Source organism: Hippocampus comes, unplaced genomic scaffold, assembly GCF_001891065.2.
Source record: "Hippocampus comes isolate QL1 unplaced genomic scaffold, H_comes_QL1_v1.1 scaffold80, whole genome shotgun sequence".
Lineage (NCBI taxonomy): Eukaryota > Metazoa > Chordata > Actinopteri > Syngnathiformes > Syngnathidae > Hippocampus > Hippocampus comes.
The window spans coordinates 2,080,263-2,098,475 of NW_017806164.1; the positions used below are offsets into that span (position 1 = coordinate 2,080,263).

At 41.4% G+C, this 18,213-nt stretch overlaps 1 protein-coding gene across 2 annotated transcripts; it reads left to right on the forward strand.

Annotated features, from left to right (window-relative positions):
* On the forward strand, positions 1-17,945 carry urb2 (URB2 ribosome biogenesis homolog). 2 transcript variants are annotated; one of them, XM_019895862.1, is made up of 12 exons: positions 1-72; positions 2,016-2,159; positions 2,288-2,464; positions 2,709-3,748; positions 3,859-3,997; positions 4,463-6,839; positions 7,671-7,831; positions 8,100-8,210; positions 9,318-9,560; positions 10,949-11,045; positions 12,325-12,458; positions 15,540-17,945. In XM_019895862.1, the coding sequence occupies exons 2-12, from the start codon at positions 2,034-2,036 to the stop codon at positions 15,735-15,737; spliced, it is 4,803 nt and encodes a 1,600-aa protein (XP_019751421.1). In that variant the 5' UTR covers positions 1-72; positions 2,016-2,033; the 3' UTR covers positions 15,738-17,945. The 2 variants fall into 2 exon arrangements, with proteins under 2 accessions (XP_019751421.1, XP_019751420.1); XM_019895861.1 differs by lacking the exon at positions 1-72 and adding an exon at positions 363-644.
* Positions 17,946-18,213: the final 268 nt, after the last annotated feature.

An 18,213-nucleotide genomic window follows, 5' to 3' on the forward strand; every position in this document is an offset into this window, starting at 1 on the left:
CTCGCTGTCACTGTCATATGCTGTTAAGCATTTGTCAACAGTCGGGTCAAACCCGGTCCCTGGAAGCTGAAGGTAAATGCAAGGGAAAGTACGACAAACGAATTCAACAAAACATTCATAAGGCAGATGCGTTGAGCGCAGAAACAGGAAAGGTGACCTCGATATGATACGGTCCAAAACGATTCCTACAGTAAGATAGGATATTCAATGGCTGCTCGTGGTCGAAAACTTTGCCAGGCAAAACCAAACAATCCCAGATTGAGATAGCCCCGATGTACTTTGCTTTTTTTTTTTTCCATTTTTTAATTGAAAATGTACATACGCCCCCTCTTTGAAATGTGAATATGTATGATGCATGCTAAATCACCCATTCAATGACCGTCATCCATCATTTTGCTGCTGCCGAAAACAAACACAAGCAATGGTAAAGGTGGGTATTAAACATGATAACGTGCTGGTTAATTGTTACAGTGCAAAAGGCCTAAAACGGTTATTCATATTGTCCAACATGTTTTAATGACCGTTTTCTCCGGAAAATGCACCTCAACTGTTTTCATAATTTTTCCATTGCTTTTGCCTTGTGGGCCGGGTAGAAGTTGAAAGGTCATAAATGAAAACAGGAGGCACGTGTGAATTGAGAACTCGTAAGTTGAATGAATTAATGTGATTGACATTTGTGTACTTATTGTAATTCATAAACGGTATTATGGCAGAGTAATGTTTACTCTTGTTGCTCGCAGAAGAAAAGGCTTTAGTGTTAGCCGAGGTGGTCGTTAGCCAAGTGTGCTAAATGACTAGCCATCTCTTCATAGCACACACAGTGTGCATGGAAGATTTAAACCCTCATAACCTGGACACTAAACAGTCACAACTAGTATGGCGTGCGCTTTTAACACTTATGGACTGTAATCTTATTTGTCCAGTGAATATGTCAAAATTTGAACTTTTTTGTCTTAAACCATGCATTGATATTTTCATTTTTTTTTATATATTTATATATTTTCAAACTTTTGACTGGTAGTGCATAAAGTAGCAGTACATAATTGCATTTAGTGTATCTAATTTTCATGCGTAAGTAAATGCAATGTTTGTGTGATGAAATTATTCGTTCATTATGGCTTGAACCGTTTGGCCTCAGTTGTGATCATTTCATGTTGTGCATAGAGTCAACGGAAAAAAAGGAAAACCCGATTAAATCAAAAGTATGAGGGACAATAAACTGGGTGTTATGGTTCAAGCTAACCCGTGGCACTTTCCAAATTAAATCAACCTTGTAAAACTAAAACCATCAACATTGTCTATTTATTGTAGTGGTTCTCAAACTTTTTGTACCATGTACCACTTTTAAAAAAATATGTATATCATAATTAGCTTTCCCAGTGCGACCGTCATTCTACTACTCTTAAACGCAGTAGCGTAATATTCATTGCGTTTAAAAAGCAAAACGAGGCAGATTCTTATTAAAAATGTATATTTTATCACAACCCAATGCACTATATTATTATACACTGTTTAATCAGTGACACTGCATTTAAATATGGTAAATGGAAAAACTGCACTTAATGAGTCAATTAAAATATATTATACATGTGTTCAGTTTAAAACAAACATTTTTTAAAAGATTAAAAGCAATTCTGTTTTATTTGTAAAGCGCTTTGGGCACCATCTAGTGTAGATAAAGCATTATTATAAGTGCGCTCCTTTAAAAGATAAATACAACGGAACTGGAATTGAATATACTGTATTTGATCTAAATAAAATTTTATGCCACTGTGACATTTTGTACAGTTTCAACATTAATTCAGTGTTACTTCACTTACAACGAGAGGACGCCCATTTACCCCCATTGGTACCCACCAGACTTTGAGAATCACAGATTTGTTGTGTTCTAGGAACTAAATACAAAATATGCAGTCTTCCATGAATTGTTGCTGAAAAAAAATCATTCATGGTAGTTTAATGGCATAATACACAAAATCTACTTCAGCTATAATGCTTTTCATCCTCCTCATTAGGTTTAAATAGCAGCAACAATGGCTGCCATCTACTCTGGCATCCATCTGAAGCTAAAGAGCCCTCATACTCCATGGGAGGACAAGTTAAAGCTAGCACGTTTTGCCTGGATCTCCTCTCAGTGCTTGCTACCCAACAAGGAACAAGTAGGTGTTCTGGATCTATGCGTTTGATGGTCATCTTTCAAATGGCTAAATTCAACTCCTTTGTTAAATTGATGTTAATTGAAGTTGTATTCATTTGTGATTCACTGCTTGACTTTGTACTGTTTTAGGTCCTGTTGGATTGGTGCACATATGCTCTTACAGGCTGGTATAATAAAAAGGTTGAGCTCTCACAAACTGTGCTCGAGGGCCTCTGGAGTTGCCTTAATGATTTCCTTCACAGTCGGAAGCTCCACGTCACTATTAAGGAGGGCAAGCCGGTCAGTGTGAGGCTCAACATGGCACAGGTGTGTGATTGTTATTAAATTGATTGACGATTGGGAACACAAGATATCAACATTAGTGGTTTTGATGGATGAACTAAGATGCATGTATCTATAGTAAATAAATAATTTATGGAACAATTAAGTGCAACTGGATAATTTCTTGTCGCATACCTGATCATCTCTCATGGCACTCTTGCCGCGGCAGACTTACTTCTATAGTTTACTTAAACAGCGAGAAATGACATACTTTTTTTTTTTTTTCTAGCTGCTACTCAACCTCCTTGAGGAGTGTTCCGGCACCCCCACCAAGCTATCAGTGGGTGTGTCCACCCTGCTGAATGTGTGCCAGGGAATTCTCTCATCCTCTACTCTCTCGTCTGTCTTCACCACCAAGTATGAGCTCATGGTCAGTCTCACGGTTAAAGTCTGCTCCTTCGCCTGCCATCAACTGCAACAAGCTCTGCCCTCAGGATCCCATCAGCCTGAACTCATAACTGACACTGTCAGTCTTCACACAGACGATCAGGATCCTCAAACTGAAATGATTCTTAACCAAGAGCTCAAGGAGAGCCTGAAGAAAATCACCAGTGGAGCTCATCTGTTTGAGTTGTTGCTTCAGGTTTTAACATCGTATTTATCAGTTCAGCGACGACAAGCCAATCCAAACAGAGTTTTCACCTTGGTAACAAACCAGCTCATTGAGCCGTTATTGCTCCTCAGACACATGCTGACAGCTGCTGAGTACGCGCCGTCCCACACACATCTGAGTCTACGCCAGCATCTTTGTAGAGATGTTCGGGTCAGGATAGACTCCATCCTTCAGTTGTCGCTCTTCTCTCCTGAGCACCTGGCATCCTACAAAGAGGAGCTTGTACCCTCCAAAGGGGATACTGGGAAACGTGGAGCCGGTGTGACAAAAGGCCCCCTCCGGCCAGCCAATGCTGTACTTTGCAAATTAGGTTCTTGTGAGCCACCGCTGCCTTACACTGTGAAGTCAAACAGCGTCCCATTGCTTTTTAAATTGTTTCTTGAAAGCTACAGAAAATGTCGAGCGGAAAATGAGGAAGAACACAGGATGCTGTGTTTCTATTACCACACAAAGTTGTTGCCTGCTTTGGGTTTGTCTGATGTCCCCTGTTTGCCCGAAAGTTGGTGCCTAGCTCTGCTGGCTATGGAATCACTGTTGAGCCAGGCACTATCTGCAGATATTTATAATGTGACAGGAGACAGAATAAGACATGCAGAGGTCCAGCTCACCTTCTACAAAAGCCTCGCACAAATTCTCTTCAATCAGGCCCAGCCTAGGTAAATCATTGATTTTCAACTCCCCTTTAGTGTTATGGAACTAAGATCTATATGCGTTTCAACCGGTGACGATGTGCTTTAACATAGAATATAAATTCTTTGTATTTCAGCATCCCTGCATGGTATCGCTGTTTGAAGGTGCTTCTGGGTCTCAACCACATGATTCTGGACCCATACTTTGACAAGTTGTTATCTTCAGCCTGGGTTAATGCCGACTGTATGGAAACACGAGTCCAACGGGCCCGACAGGTCTTGATCCACTCCTTTTTTATTTTTATTTTTTTTTTAATTTTACAGGAATTCAGTTCATGATAGCCACCAAGCAGGACAATACAAACCCTGATCATCCCTATGTTGCCACTGTGGGGTTATGTTGGAGCTCAGTTGTTTAGATTGTGTGACATCACAGCAAGCTGTCAAGACAGCGTGCGACTCAACATATGATCAAACAAAGAAAAACCTAGTTATGTCACCTTAGTAACTAGATAATTTTACAAAACATCCATCCATCCATGCCGCTTATTGATATGAGCGCTAAACTAATCTAATGTGGGTTTTTTTTCTTCAACCTAGGTGACAATAACTATTTAAAACTAATTAGCTGAGTTTCGTGCTGCTGGATTATTTAAAATTGCTATTTGTATCTGCAAGTACATTTGTGAGTAAATTCAGACAATATATCGATTTATTTTGGGTTTTTTTCATCCCCAACAGATGATGCTGTGCAGTCTACTCCAGACATACACCAAGCTCCGTCAGCTGCCTCGCTTCTTCTCTGAGCTCCTCTCGGTGATCTGTCAGCCATCTCTTGACAAGGGTCGACCCCCCCTGCTCTCCGCCGGCATCTCTGCCTCACTCAGGGCCAGCATTCTGGATACCCCACCCTCGCAGGGCCTTGAAATTTGCTCCTTAGTGGTGGAGAATGTGAGAAAATATGTTTTACCTGGCCTGGTAAAGAAAGATGGAGAGGCAGAGAAGATGGAGCTTGATGGAGTGAGTGGTGAAGAAAAGAGGCATTGTGAGCGGGAAGATGCATCAATGAAGCTTCTTAGTCTGAGCCAGCTCCTTCACGTTGTTTTGTTCAGTCTGAAGACCCTAGACAATGCTTCTCCTCTTCCCTTGGTCAGACAAGGTCAAACCCTGATGGAGGAGATACGGAAGCTTCTCCACAACCTGCTGCACCTTTTGTCCACAGAAAGCAAGGCTACGAAAGTAAATGTGAGTTCAATTTCGAAAGCAACAAAGAAAAGAAAAAAGAAACTAGACCTGGAAGAGTCTGCAAAAGCATCTAGCTCTCAATGGCAGCTGAAAACCCAAGATTCGGTTCTTCTGCTCAGATACAGTTGGATAGAAGTGGACACACTCTTTCACATCTACTGCAGCAAATACACACCTCTTGACTCCAACGCTGAAGCCTTAACAAGCATAGAGAATCTCCTAAATTGTGAGATAAATTCTGTACGTCTGCATTCAGGCAGTCCCATCACCTTTGTTCATCTGAAGCTCCTCACTTTGCAACAGATAAAGAAAGTTCTGTTGGATTCAGCCTCACTCGCAGAACCAAGTACGTCAGAGTCCCTGCAAAGGGCAGTCGGATTTATTTTGGCTCGAGATGAGCTCTGGTTATGTTCAGGAGATCAGATGTGGGATGGGCAGATGAGCAGTGTGGACTCCAGCTCTCACCGTGTTGCACACTGGTTCGTTGTCATATCTAACCTACCTTTGCTGGCCCCCTACCTGAACAGGGAAGACGTGAACTGCATCGCAAATGTTCTGGTTACGTCGTTGCTGAGCAAGCAGTCTAGCAGATGCAAAGATCAACTCTCTGTCTCCCTCATATCATCACAGCTTATCCACAGCTCCGTTCTGGGCGAGTTGCCATCGCTCGTCACCGCTACTGTTGGTTCCCTCTCGCAGAGGATTTTTGGGGTTCTAACAGCCGCGCATGCCCCTCAAGTTTGTCCCACCCTCGAGAAGTATCAGGAAGCACAAAATGGTGAGATGGAGCTTTTGTCCGCCTTAGTGAAACAGACCATTGTAGAGGACATGAGAGTGTCCTCGCAGTCTGGCAAAGTGTTTGTTCTTTTGAGCGACGCTCAAACCAAAGAGCTGATAGACCTGCTGTCAATCTTTTCAAGCCTTAACCCAGATGGGCTGAACTCTGAGGACCTGTCATGCATTTTCCTCCTCCTTGGCTTCATGCTCACATCCACCGCTTGTTATTCAGAAGCTTCATATTCAGCGCATTTTTGCGCAGGATTCCAAGTGAAGCTGCTCAAGATACTTGCTTCTCTTGTGGAGGGCAAAAACTTCCCAAGTGTTCTGAAGATCATTCACGGCAGCACTCTACTGCAGGCTGTAGTGTCCACAATCCTCTGGCACAGCAAGAAAGGACGATTCAGCTCCACCGGCAGCTCTGATTGGTTGGATTTGATGAAAGCCACGCAGGACTTCATCATATATTTGGTCAACTTAATTCTGATCAGGAACAGCAGCGTACGCCTCAATCTGGACCAGATTGCTTCATTTCTTACCAGTGAGGACACCACAGCAAATCCTGGCGGCTCTATCATGTCTGTTCATCTTCTACTGGCATCGTTGGCCGCCACCTCCAAGGCGATGACCTCTTACCTGGGAAGGAGTAAATCAATGGATCAAACCTTGACCCAATCCCTTGCAAGAATCGCATCCTCAATGGGATCAGCTGTGGAATTAGTCCTGAAGGCCCAGAGTGTCAGCGATGCTGGTATGCAGCCAACCTGCTCGCTCAGTCCAGCCTTTGTGGTCGACACCGTCACGGTCATGCTGCGGTGCGAGATGTCCTCCTTGGCGGTGGGGGGCAACGACAAGGCCATCCTGAGCCAGGAGAATCTCTATCAGGGTTTCTGCCAGCAGATTCTGAAAGAGATGAACTCCGCAGCCAGACCCATGGACTTCCTAGTTTCATCTTTGCATTTCCTGTCAGCATTCTACATGGCAGCGATGAAGACGGGAAGAGAGGACCAGGAGGAAGAAGAAGAAGAAAAGAAAGTAAAAGCGATGGATGAGTTGTATGCTCAGATCATTCAAAATGTACACAAAGTTTTGACAGGTATGTTCTTCCTTTGTGCAGCTATGCAAATTAATTGATACACTATATCTGGACCAAAGTATTAGGGAGTGAAAATAAGGACTATTGAGAGCATTGCAGCTCAAACAGCTTCCACTCTTCTTGAGTGAGTGCTGATTTTGTTTGTTGATGTGAGTGGGAATTCTTTAACCCATGCAAAGATGGGTGGCAACAAGCTACATTTACTCGATTACAATCACTTCAGAAACATTTGGGAGGAATTTTACTTGTCAGAGTACTTTTGATAAGATCGTTTTTACTACATTTACTCTGTTGCATTGCGCTACTTTCTGGCAGCTGGCACTTGTAATTTTTTTGATTAATTCCTGTCTGTTAGATTTTTTTCCCCCCTTTGTCAGAGAGAGACTTGTGTCTCCTGGCTCCGTTTTATCAATCCAACAGCTTGTGATATTCCACTCTGAACTCATCAAAGCATGCCTTTATGTCAGCGATTTTCAACAAGTATGTCACGGCATGCTAGTGTGCTACGAGAGATCCAATTTCACTTAATTGGGCCAAAAGATGTGATTTATTCACTTAAGTATCTTGGTTAATCTAGCTACACCGGTGACATATGGCGATAGGCAGAACAGCTAAATGCTCTTCCACTGGATGGCAGAAGGTTCATAATTTACTTTGAGATCCTCCACCGGTTACCATTCATACAACAAAATAATTCTAGGCAACGACAAGACTTTTTGTTTTATGCATTTTCTGATGAGGCATTTTTTTCTTATTTCTTTCTCTTACGTGTTGTTTCAAAGACTTTTGTGAAATTAAGTTTGTAAACTAAATGATTCTATTTTCTTGTAGCTCCATGGCTATCCCCATCTGACATGTGTGAGCTGGAGCCAGCCGTGCAGAATCTGCTGCACCACCTGCTGGAGAACAGCACCCCCTGCAAGTTCAGCATGCTGCTGACTATCATCAACAATGGGTTAGACACTTGCAAGCTGAGCGCTGGCAATTACAAGGTTTGATTTTCTTCTTGTGTTTTTGCACTGGCAGAATAACTTGACACCTGTCCCAATATTAGCAGCATGTTTATTAATCGTGGCTGTAGTTTGCAGTGTTGTCAACCATCTCTGCATCATTTTTAGACCTGTTTCTAAAATATTTGCCACAGCTCTTGTTTTAGTCATCATTCAGTTGTGCAGGCGTATTTTATATTGTAACAATTGAGTGTATAGTATTGGACAAAAGCCTGTTATCTCACTGTGTCCTCGATCTACTCGTCTCCAGGAAGTGCTGGCTGTTGTCATCATTGCCAAGTTGCTTTCCTGCTGTCAGTTACCTGAACCTTGCTCCAAAGCTCTGTGGTTGGTTGCACCACAAATTCTGTCTGCTATGGTGGTAAGCAAAATGTACACATACTGTAAGAAACGTGTGAGCCCAGAACTTAACAGACGTTGTTCTTGTTGTTTTTTTATTTACGTTACTTTACTGGCATGTCCAAATGTACACTCATCATTTTGTGCAAATTATTTTTAATGCAGTCAGAGGGAGAACTCTGGAATGACTCACAGTAATGTGCACAATCAGACCTTTGAGGGGAGCAGAATACATTATAAAGAGAAACTCAAGAGGTCGGTAGTCGTACTGTGATTCCTCATCTCTAATCATTCACTGACAGCCTGCCAGAAGAACATGTGACAACCATTAGGAGTGACTTGTCAGCCAAATGACAATCTCACACACTCGCGCGTGCGAAGCTTGGTTCATACAATGAAGCTCCAATGTGTTTTGCATCAGACGAGCCAGAAGCACCATTTGTTTACATACAATCATGCATAAGGCCAAAAAAAAAAAAAAGTAAGCCGTGTACCCTATCTACAAAATGTTTTCAATATGCAGCTTTTTGAACAGATTGTTCTGGGTTAATTTGGAACTATTATAAATAATCAGTGATTCAAAACACATGCATTATACAAAGTTTTCTCTGCTGTAGTATCTTGCCAGCATACCGGTAACTCAATTATGGTATGCCCCCACCTCCATGGAGAAAAAAAAAAAAAAAATCCATGCTTTTTTGTTGAACCTGTTTATTACCTATTACCGTTGACCTCCACGGCTGTGATGTCCTTGGGCTGTGGAAGAACCAATCGTATTTTTGTGCAGACAAATAAAGATGGAAATAATATTAATGAATTTATATGACAGTCCTATTGCAATGTGCCAAGTGGCGAAGTGACCCACAAGACCCAGTACAATGAGAGGCACTGAAAAAAGCTTCTTGTGTATTATTGGCACCCACTTTGTCATGCCTTTTACAACCTGATTGGAGAGGTACTCTGTCACCGGCTGATACTGCGCATGATTTTTAATCCAGTCAGAGGGATTCCGAGTGAAATAGTCGCAGTAGTGCTGTGCCACTAACATAGCAGAGTTATTTATGTACATTAGTTTTTGTTTGTCTACCACAAAAATGTATTGATGCCATACTATCCATCTTTGTTACAGTTTCTTGTACGGTCATCCAGTCAGGTCACGAGCTTGGCTGTGACCTTCACCATTCCTACCGTGACAGCGATGACAACGCTGCTGCGCCAGGGCGAGGGTCTAATCCGAAACTCTCATCACGTAGTCTTGGTCCTCGGAGCGCTTCATGCCGTGCCGCTTGACCACCTGACTGCAGTTGTTTACCAGTCAGCGTTCTTGGCTATTCACGAGGCGCTTTTTGCCATCATCCAGTGTCATACTCAGGTATGTGTACTCAATGTGCATGTGTGTAAATATACACAGTGATAATTGAATCTCAGTGTTGTACTGGTCCGTCCAAACTTTTATTGTCATGATTCCCACCCAGGGTTCCAGTGGAAAACATCCAGTTTCACTTGTTTTTGCTGAAATATTCTTTTTTTAAAATTACAGATATATCTATGGGTCTATGTTCCTGGGTGGGTTGCGTTAAAAGAAAACTAACGAAAGTAATGATTGAAATATTACTTAGTAGCCCTAAGTATTACTCAAACGATGGTTGGCCAAGTTTACTTCACGCCTGACTTTTAATATTCTGCATGTCCCTATATGTTGCTGGCATAGAAAGATGAACAAAGGTACACTTGTAATTCATAAATAATATTTAGAAAAAATACATTGATTCATTTCTCGTGGCACCCATGGTATTTGCTTACTCAGACGTTCAAGTTGTGCATGGAAATATTAATATAAATTAGTATTTTGTGCGCACATTAGATCTATTCGCCACAAATTAGTAGTGTGTTCTCACGTTTTATCTGTATTGTGGCCGGCCAGTATTAGTATTGTCATGTTTGGACCTCTGTAACAAACAATGCAGCTGCATTGAATAAATGCAGGCAAAAACCTTCTAACTCACTTCAGATGTTTTTCAAATTGAAAGACTGCAGCAGAGGAGACTGCCAGAGAGGGTGGTGATGGGGATGGGGTTTTAGTGTAGCGGTGCAGCAAAGAACGAAAAGATTTGGTGACGAGGAAGCAGGAGAAGAGACGAGGAAGATGTGACTGGACTGCACAATGCGGGTTAAGTGGAACAGGAAAGTGAGCTGAAGTGGTGAGGTGTGATAGGTCAGAGTGTTGGGCGGGGGGGTTGGAGATGCGAGACTGCTAGCATTTACTGATGGAAACCTTGTGAGTTGATGACATCATCTTACTCTCCTCATCCTCTGCCAGGCCATTGTAGCTTGAATTGAACAAATACTGATGTGACGATGAGTCACTTGGGGATTCTACAAGCATTCAGTACCTTGCTCAAGGGTACCTGCACATTTCTGTCTCTCGATAAGTCCTCAACCTCCAACCATGCCGGGCCAATTCCTTAGAGACTGAGTTACAACTGCCAAGCAGGAATGTGGATTCAATTTTTCTTGATTGTAGGCAATGTCAGTGAAGCAGCTGATATGGCATATCATAAAGCAGAGGTTCCCAACCTTATCACACTCCCTTGAAACCTTGAAATGTGGCTTTGCACACACTAAATCATTTGAAGCTGTAGAAGGCAAATATGCCCTACACCAGAGCATTTTTCCATGACTAAATACAATTGCTATCAAGCTTCTTTATTCTTTCTTGTCTGACATTTTGCTTTTTGTGCCTTCCTCGTGTGCATTTAGGTGATGCTGAATGCCGCGCCATCATTCTTGAATGTTTTTTACCGTCTAGTCACTTCCATCATGCAGGAAGGTCGGCAGAGAGGAGCCGCCGACACAGGTACATTTTTCCTATTTTAATTAAATGAAACTGACCTCAAAGTCAGACTTTGGTCTGAGCAAGGATTATTTTTTCATCTACTTGGAAATTGGATATATAAAAGGATTATTGTGACTTTTCCTCTGTAACATCTAACAATGGGCTTAATCTTTTCATCCAGGAGGTATGAGTATTTATTTCTTTTTTTTTAAACTTCACGTACAAGTGTAAAAAAATATCCCAGCAATGTGTGTACATTTACAGGCAGCCAAGATCATGACAAGCTCATCCCCAACTTTTACTGTAGCTAATCAGGAGCCTCTAAAAAGTTTTATCTGATTGCGAGATATCTTAGTGGAGAAGTTTTCAAACGTTTCACCCATACCTAAAAATGAATACTTAGATTTATAAGTACCACCATCATGACCATCATTCACCATCATGAATATTAAAAAAAAAGTGTTCTTCAATAATGATTCAGTTGAAATGTACCGCACACAAATATATAAATAACAGCATTTCACAAAGACCGAATGCAAATGTATTTAAATAAATAGTTAAATACAAAGGACCTGTAATGTGTGTGTGAGTGTGTACCATTAGAGGGAACCAACATATCACTAATGGTACCCATACCACACTTGAAAAGCACACACTGTTTTGGCAACCTCTTGCTTCGTTGAGTTCTGTCTCCAAGGCAAAGGCAGATAAATTGAAAAGTATTTTCCATTGACCCTCTGTGGCAATTTTGTGAGATGTCTGTATAAGATACTTTTGTTTTCATGCAACGAATGAAAAAAAAAGGCAACAAAAACCAGTTTTAAAAACTTCCCTCTGACTAGAGTGTTTCAAAAAATAATTTCTCAGAGACTGAAAACCCATTTGACATGTGGATGAAAGGCCAATGCATGAGAATTGTTTTTAAAGTATATTGCTATAAACAGTATTCAGTGTCTCACCCTAGCCCGTCAGCCCTAACCGCGGCAGAAGATGCCAACAGAAATTAAACATAGAGTTTGTACGGCTTTAAGGACTAAAATAATAATAAAATGCTCACAAGCAGCGCTAAACATCCCGGTCGAATGTTTGGTGAACCGCGTATGTTTTATTAGTCCTGTATACTTTTTCCACAAACCCCTCATCCGCTACTTTAATTAACCCTATTTCGTTGCGACGTTGATTTACAACTTTGCTTTGGAGACATTTTAGCTTGTTTTATAGCAGCTACAATCTGGTGGTGTATTTTGTAGTTGACGTATTGACTCGCTGGTTAATGAATCATGTCAATGTGTGGTTGCAGGTGGAGAAAGTGAAGTGTATCTTCAGTGCTCCCGGCTGGTAGAAAGGATGTACTCGCACATTGCTGCCATCTCTGAGAACTTCACCACACTGTCTGCCTTCATGGTGGCTCAATATGTCACAGAACTGCAAAAGGTACACGCACACACACACGCACACACACTTGAAGGATTCCTGTGATTTATTTTTCCAATACTGACTTAGCTTTGGAAAATAGCTTTAATGGGTGACAGACGTCATACATAGTCACCAATCCAAAGCCATCTGTCATTAGTGTCAAGTGTTTTTTTTTTTAATGCAGCTGTGAGTGGCACACACACACACACACACACACACACACACACACACACACACACACACACACACACACACACACACACACACACAAATGAGACAGAGGTATATCTCATCTGATTTTGGGATGTAGCTCTGTTGGCTTATATTAACATTCAGCGGAGCTGTGATATTTTGAACCCGAGAAGAAAAGTCGAAGTTTTTCTGTCAGCGCTGTTTAAAATGTTCTCAAATCTGTGCGAAGGGGCTCGGGATTACTCGAGCCCCATGTGCTGGAATTAAGCTTTTGGCTTGATGTTGGTTCAAGGCGCGGTGACTCATGTCTGGCTTGTGAACATGGCTCCGCTCCGCTACCAGACTGTATTTAATGCAACGCCTACTTGACTCAGCATTTCGCAATAGAATTAACACATTTTGAAGAGGAGATTGGGACAAACGGCCAAATGAATGGACAGGCTGATGGAAAAGGCAGGAGGAGGGGTTTATTTAAGTCATCAAACCCTGTGACGTGTGGACTTTTTAAACAGCGAGAACTTCATGCAAGTCTAATGTAATTTAGCCTTGTCTCTGTCCTGATTCTGAGACACACATTAAACTTTCCAAGAAGCAGTCTGGTATGATTTCTCCAAAATGTGAATCATGTATTTACAAGGACAGCATTATTTTATGATTTGAATTTAAAATAGGGTTTAATACAAATTTGCAAATTGGAGTAGTAGTCAAAAAACAAAAATATATCTCGAGACAGAGTGCACAGTGAACAAAAACACGGAAACCGAGCAGCAAACCAGAGTTCTTCAAACCTTTTCCATCAAGTACCACTTAATCAAATACTGTACTTCACTCTGCAAGTACCACCATCAAGTGTTAACCACCAGAGTTTGTCAAAAATGAGGCGGAAGTATGGTCGAAAAGAACCTACTGAAATAACAATTCAGTTCAAATGTATTGCACATACAAGGTAAAAGTTGTACCTACATATTTGTGCTAAAAGATAAAATGCAAACGCATTGTCCCTAAAAGTTCAATACAACTGAATCGTACTCAACAAATGTACTGTACTTTATTGGAAAAAAAAGTTCTTTTACTATGCACAGCTTGAACTTTTAATATAGCGATTCTTTGGCATACCATTCGAAATAGCCCACTTACCACACTTTGAAAGCCAGTGAACTAAACATTTGCTTTTTCAGGTCTCCGGTAGCTGGAAAGTATTTACCGCAATTCACTTTTTCCAAATGTTGTTGTCACAGCATTATTTCAAGATGCATTAGATATTTTTTTTTCCCTAAAAATTCTCCTTCACAGCACCCTATAATGAGAGTGGGGGGTGGGAGGGGGGACTTTTCCATCGACCTCTTGTCTCTGAGGTCTATCTGTAGGCAATTCCTTTGAATTCATGCATGGTTCATGCGCTGACAAGCACTTTCAACTTTGGGACCTTACAAAGATTGGAACTTGATTTGCTGAAAGATTTTTTGGGGAGTCAACTTCATTAATCGAATACATAATTGATATTTTATCATCACAGTTACAGCAGCCCGAGCCTTTGGATAAACTTGCTTCTGGCTCCTCTCGACATAGAGGAGAAGCAGCTCGACTCTGAGCCCCTCCCGGATGACCGAGCTTCTCACCTTATCTCTAAGGGAGAGCCCAGACACCCTGTGTGGAAACTCATTTTGGCCGCTTGTATCCGGAATCTCGTTCCTTCGGTCACGACCTATAGCTCCTGACCATCGGTGAAAGTTGGAACGACCGGTAAATTGAGAGCTTTGCCTTTTGGTTCAGCTCCTTCACCACGACAGACCGATACAACGTCCGCTTTTCAGTAATAACAAAAACCTTTAATTTTTGACGATTTAATAAATAAAAACAATGGGCATAATCCCTGGATTCATTTTTCTGTTCCCAGAAGACTGCTACAAGCATTTGTCTGTCCGCTGCAACAAATGTCTGTCTTTTTTGGTTAACCGTTTTTGTGGTCAACACAAAAACTCCTCAAAAAAATCTTTCAGCAATCAAGTTCCAATCTTTGTAAGGTCCCAAGTTAGTGTATTTCATTTTTTTCCCCCCTGCCGTTGCAGTCTGTCTGCGCCTTTATAATGTAATGGCTCCTCCTGAAGGACAATCAAATGCTTTTGAAACACTTTCAATTGCAACTTTCAAAAACTCATTCACCTGCCAGCCCTAACATGCTTGATAGACTGTATATTGCTGTCAATGGCAGTCAATGTGTAACATTGACATCAGTGTATAGCTCTTTGAAAGCTCTTGATGTTCTGCTCATGATATCTGTCATCATCTTTCCCTTCTCGACTGCTTGATGTTTTTTTTTTTTTTCATTCCCTTCTCGACTGCTTGATGTTTTTTTTTTCCTATTTGACAAATAGTAGATGTATTACGCCTGGTCATTTCTCTTTTCAAACCCTGGCTTTGGGTCGAGGTTTTCTGTTGTGAAATTTATTAGCTGGATGTGCTTTACAAATGATAGCCATTGTGGCGGCGTGCACTGGCTGCACTTCGCGTGCCCCTTTGAGCATGTACACCTTCACACAACTTGTGTGCGCCAGTTTATAGCATCATATCGTGAAATATTCATTTTCTGATCATTTTAGTGTTTACAAATATCATAGGAGCACTGCACACAACTTTGAAGAATAATTTTAGCACCAATACTAATGCTACCACAAAGAGAGAGCTTATCCTGGCCGGTCAAGCAAAATAATAGAGCACTAAAGTAGACAATCTGGGGTTGCCATGACAACAAAGACTGTATTCTCAATGCTACAAACCAGTGGACCGTCAAAATTATTTTTAAGATAGATTTTGAAGGTTAACGTTAATTTACTTGGGGGAGGCTCACCTTATTTGAGGCCCTGTGTGCTTTTTCTTCAACAACACCTCGTATTCTTGTCTCTTCAGGTGACTCTGCGGTCAGACATCAAGCTGCGCCTGACAGAAGGAATCTACCACATACTGGACTTATGTCTGGAGCACGATATCAAGTTCCTAACAACGGGCTTGCAGACCGGAGTCCGTGAGGTGTTTAACGAGCTCTACAGTAGCTACACCCACTACCACAAACCCAAAAGACAAGGAGAAGACAAATACACTGTTTGAAAAGACACAATAGGCTCCAATTTGGGTCCGGGTCACCCCCAAATTGTGATGTCCTTCAAATGAATTATCACACAACCATTTAACATATTGTCTGACAGGCAATGGCATCCAATAGTGTGGTTGTGTCTTCACTTTTTTTACATATTGAAACTGATCATGTATCAAGACAAAGGAGCATTATCATTGTCCCTTTATCTAACGTACTTTTTCGAGTGTGTAGTAAGATGTCAAGTCAACTTTATTGTCAAATGTACTACATGTGCCACATACAGCACAGATGAGATTACATGCCTCAGGAGCGAGAGGAGCCGCTGCGGGTGCCCGCGCCACCATCAAATGTACTGTAAATAGTCATTTTTTAAGCCTTTTCAATTACATTAGTTCTTGAACAAGTATTTTAACTGTGCTATTTCAAGTAGGAGCGGGGGTAAAAAAGAATGACTTTGCTCATTTGCTAATGGAGTTGTAGCACTGTTGAAATAAATCAATGGGATAACTACAATCTCAGTCAACCTGATGGATCGTGTCAGGACCATACTGCTCTAATTTTTTTCCCCGCCTAACAGCTCATTCAAGGATGCATTGATTAAAGCTGAAGCTGAGGTATTTTGTGCTGGAGTAGCACAGTAACTGTTGGCGCAGACTCCCATGCTGCCAAGCTCATCAATTTTGGGGATTGCCTGCACCGCTGTGAAAATAAAACTGTTGCAGATGCAGCATTTCTGTGAATAGCTCATATTTATTCGACATGAATGCTTAATTTGCCAAAGGATTTCATAGAGATTATCTGTAGGACTAAAATGAACAATTGAACATTGATTTGTGTAAATGAGATTAATTTGTGCGTTTGTACTGAGAAGAAACCGGGCGTCACGAACGCCGGTCCTCAGGGGTCCCTATCCCTCATGTGTTAGATGTCTCCCTCCTCTAACAAACATGATTCAAATGATCAGCTCATTGGCAAGCTTTGCTGAAGCCTGATATCGATCCTGATCATTTGAATCTGATGTGTTAGAGGAGGGAAACATCTGAAGCATGCAGGATAGGGGCCTTCAAGGACTGCAATTGGTGACCCCCGGCTATAAAGTGATTTGGCTCTGACTGCAGTTGGTATTTTGGAAATGTAAACAAAAGTAGTGATAAACCTGCAGAGCTGCTTATCTGTGAGCTCGCCTAAAAACAAGACTGCGACATCACCGAACTATGACAAGAAGCATGGTGGCAACTTTGACCTTATTTTTCTTCAGCTTGAACTGGGACTTTAGTCAAGGTGGCGAGACTTATGAGCACTTGCAGATAATCAATTTGGTCCAAAAACATTCCCGTTTGCTTGAAAGCTGAAGCTGAGGAGAAAGTTCACATTTCAACAAAAGAATGGCTTGATCAGAAGAACTTGAAAATGTTGGAATGGCCCAGTCAGAGCCCAGACCTAAATCCACCTGAAAATTGGGGGGTGAGAGTGGGTAAATGTCAAGATGTGCTGTGCTGATAAACTCTCACCAAAAATGACCCATTTCATCAACAACAACAACAAAATTGAACTTCAAATACACAGTATTAAGTCGATGATATGCTGTGAGAAATGGTTAGACTCCCACACTGGAAATTGGGCCATTGCAATTAAAAATATGACTGCCAGTGGTTCATGACATGAAACGCTTTGCTTGGGCAACAGCTCCTGTTTATTTTTTGTTTGTGACACCGCAAGTATGATTTTGGGACATTTTTAATGTAAACGATAAAAAGGAGCGCAGAATCTCTGTCCTCCTCTTTGGTTTGTATTCTTTAGTTGCTTCTGAAAAAAGTTACACACATTTTCCAGGTTACATTATTAAACCAATTACTGTATCTCCAGTCTACTGAATGTAGAAAATAAATGAAACACCTTGTGATATGGCTCTCGCATTAGCTGGATACAGTGTCATAACTTGTCAAGCCATGGAATATAGCCTTTATTAGTCTCACAATGGGAAAATTTACAAAAAAAAAAAAAACGGAAAAAAGCACGCCACCATTTGGTGAGCTTCCTGGGAGAGATGGACTTGATTTTGTGTGAAATTTCAGGCTCACGAAACCATTTACAGATGAACTTCAATTGGCATTGTCTCAACTCGGATGTGTGTCTCATTGTTCAGTGTTTCAGTGCCATTCGTGTTCTTCAATGGCAAAATTTTCAACTGTTTGCTGCATTAACATTTTCGAGAAGTCCGCTTCTGTGCCTTTCTGAGACTCTCCCAGTGTTTCTGTATCCCTGTTGGAACCTGCTGTTGACACCGCGACGCTATACGCTCAGTATCCCTCATTAATGATGATATTGGGATTTATGGCATGAGTTTTATTATTTATTTCATTTTTTGGGTACGTGTAAATAGACATTTTATCCAATGCAGGATAGGGGCCTTCAAGGACTGCAATTGGTGACCCCCGGCTATAAAGTGATTTGGCTCTGACTGCAGTTGGTATTTTGGAAATGTAA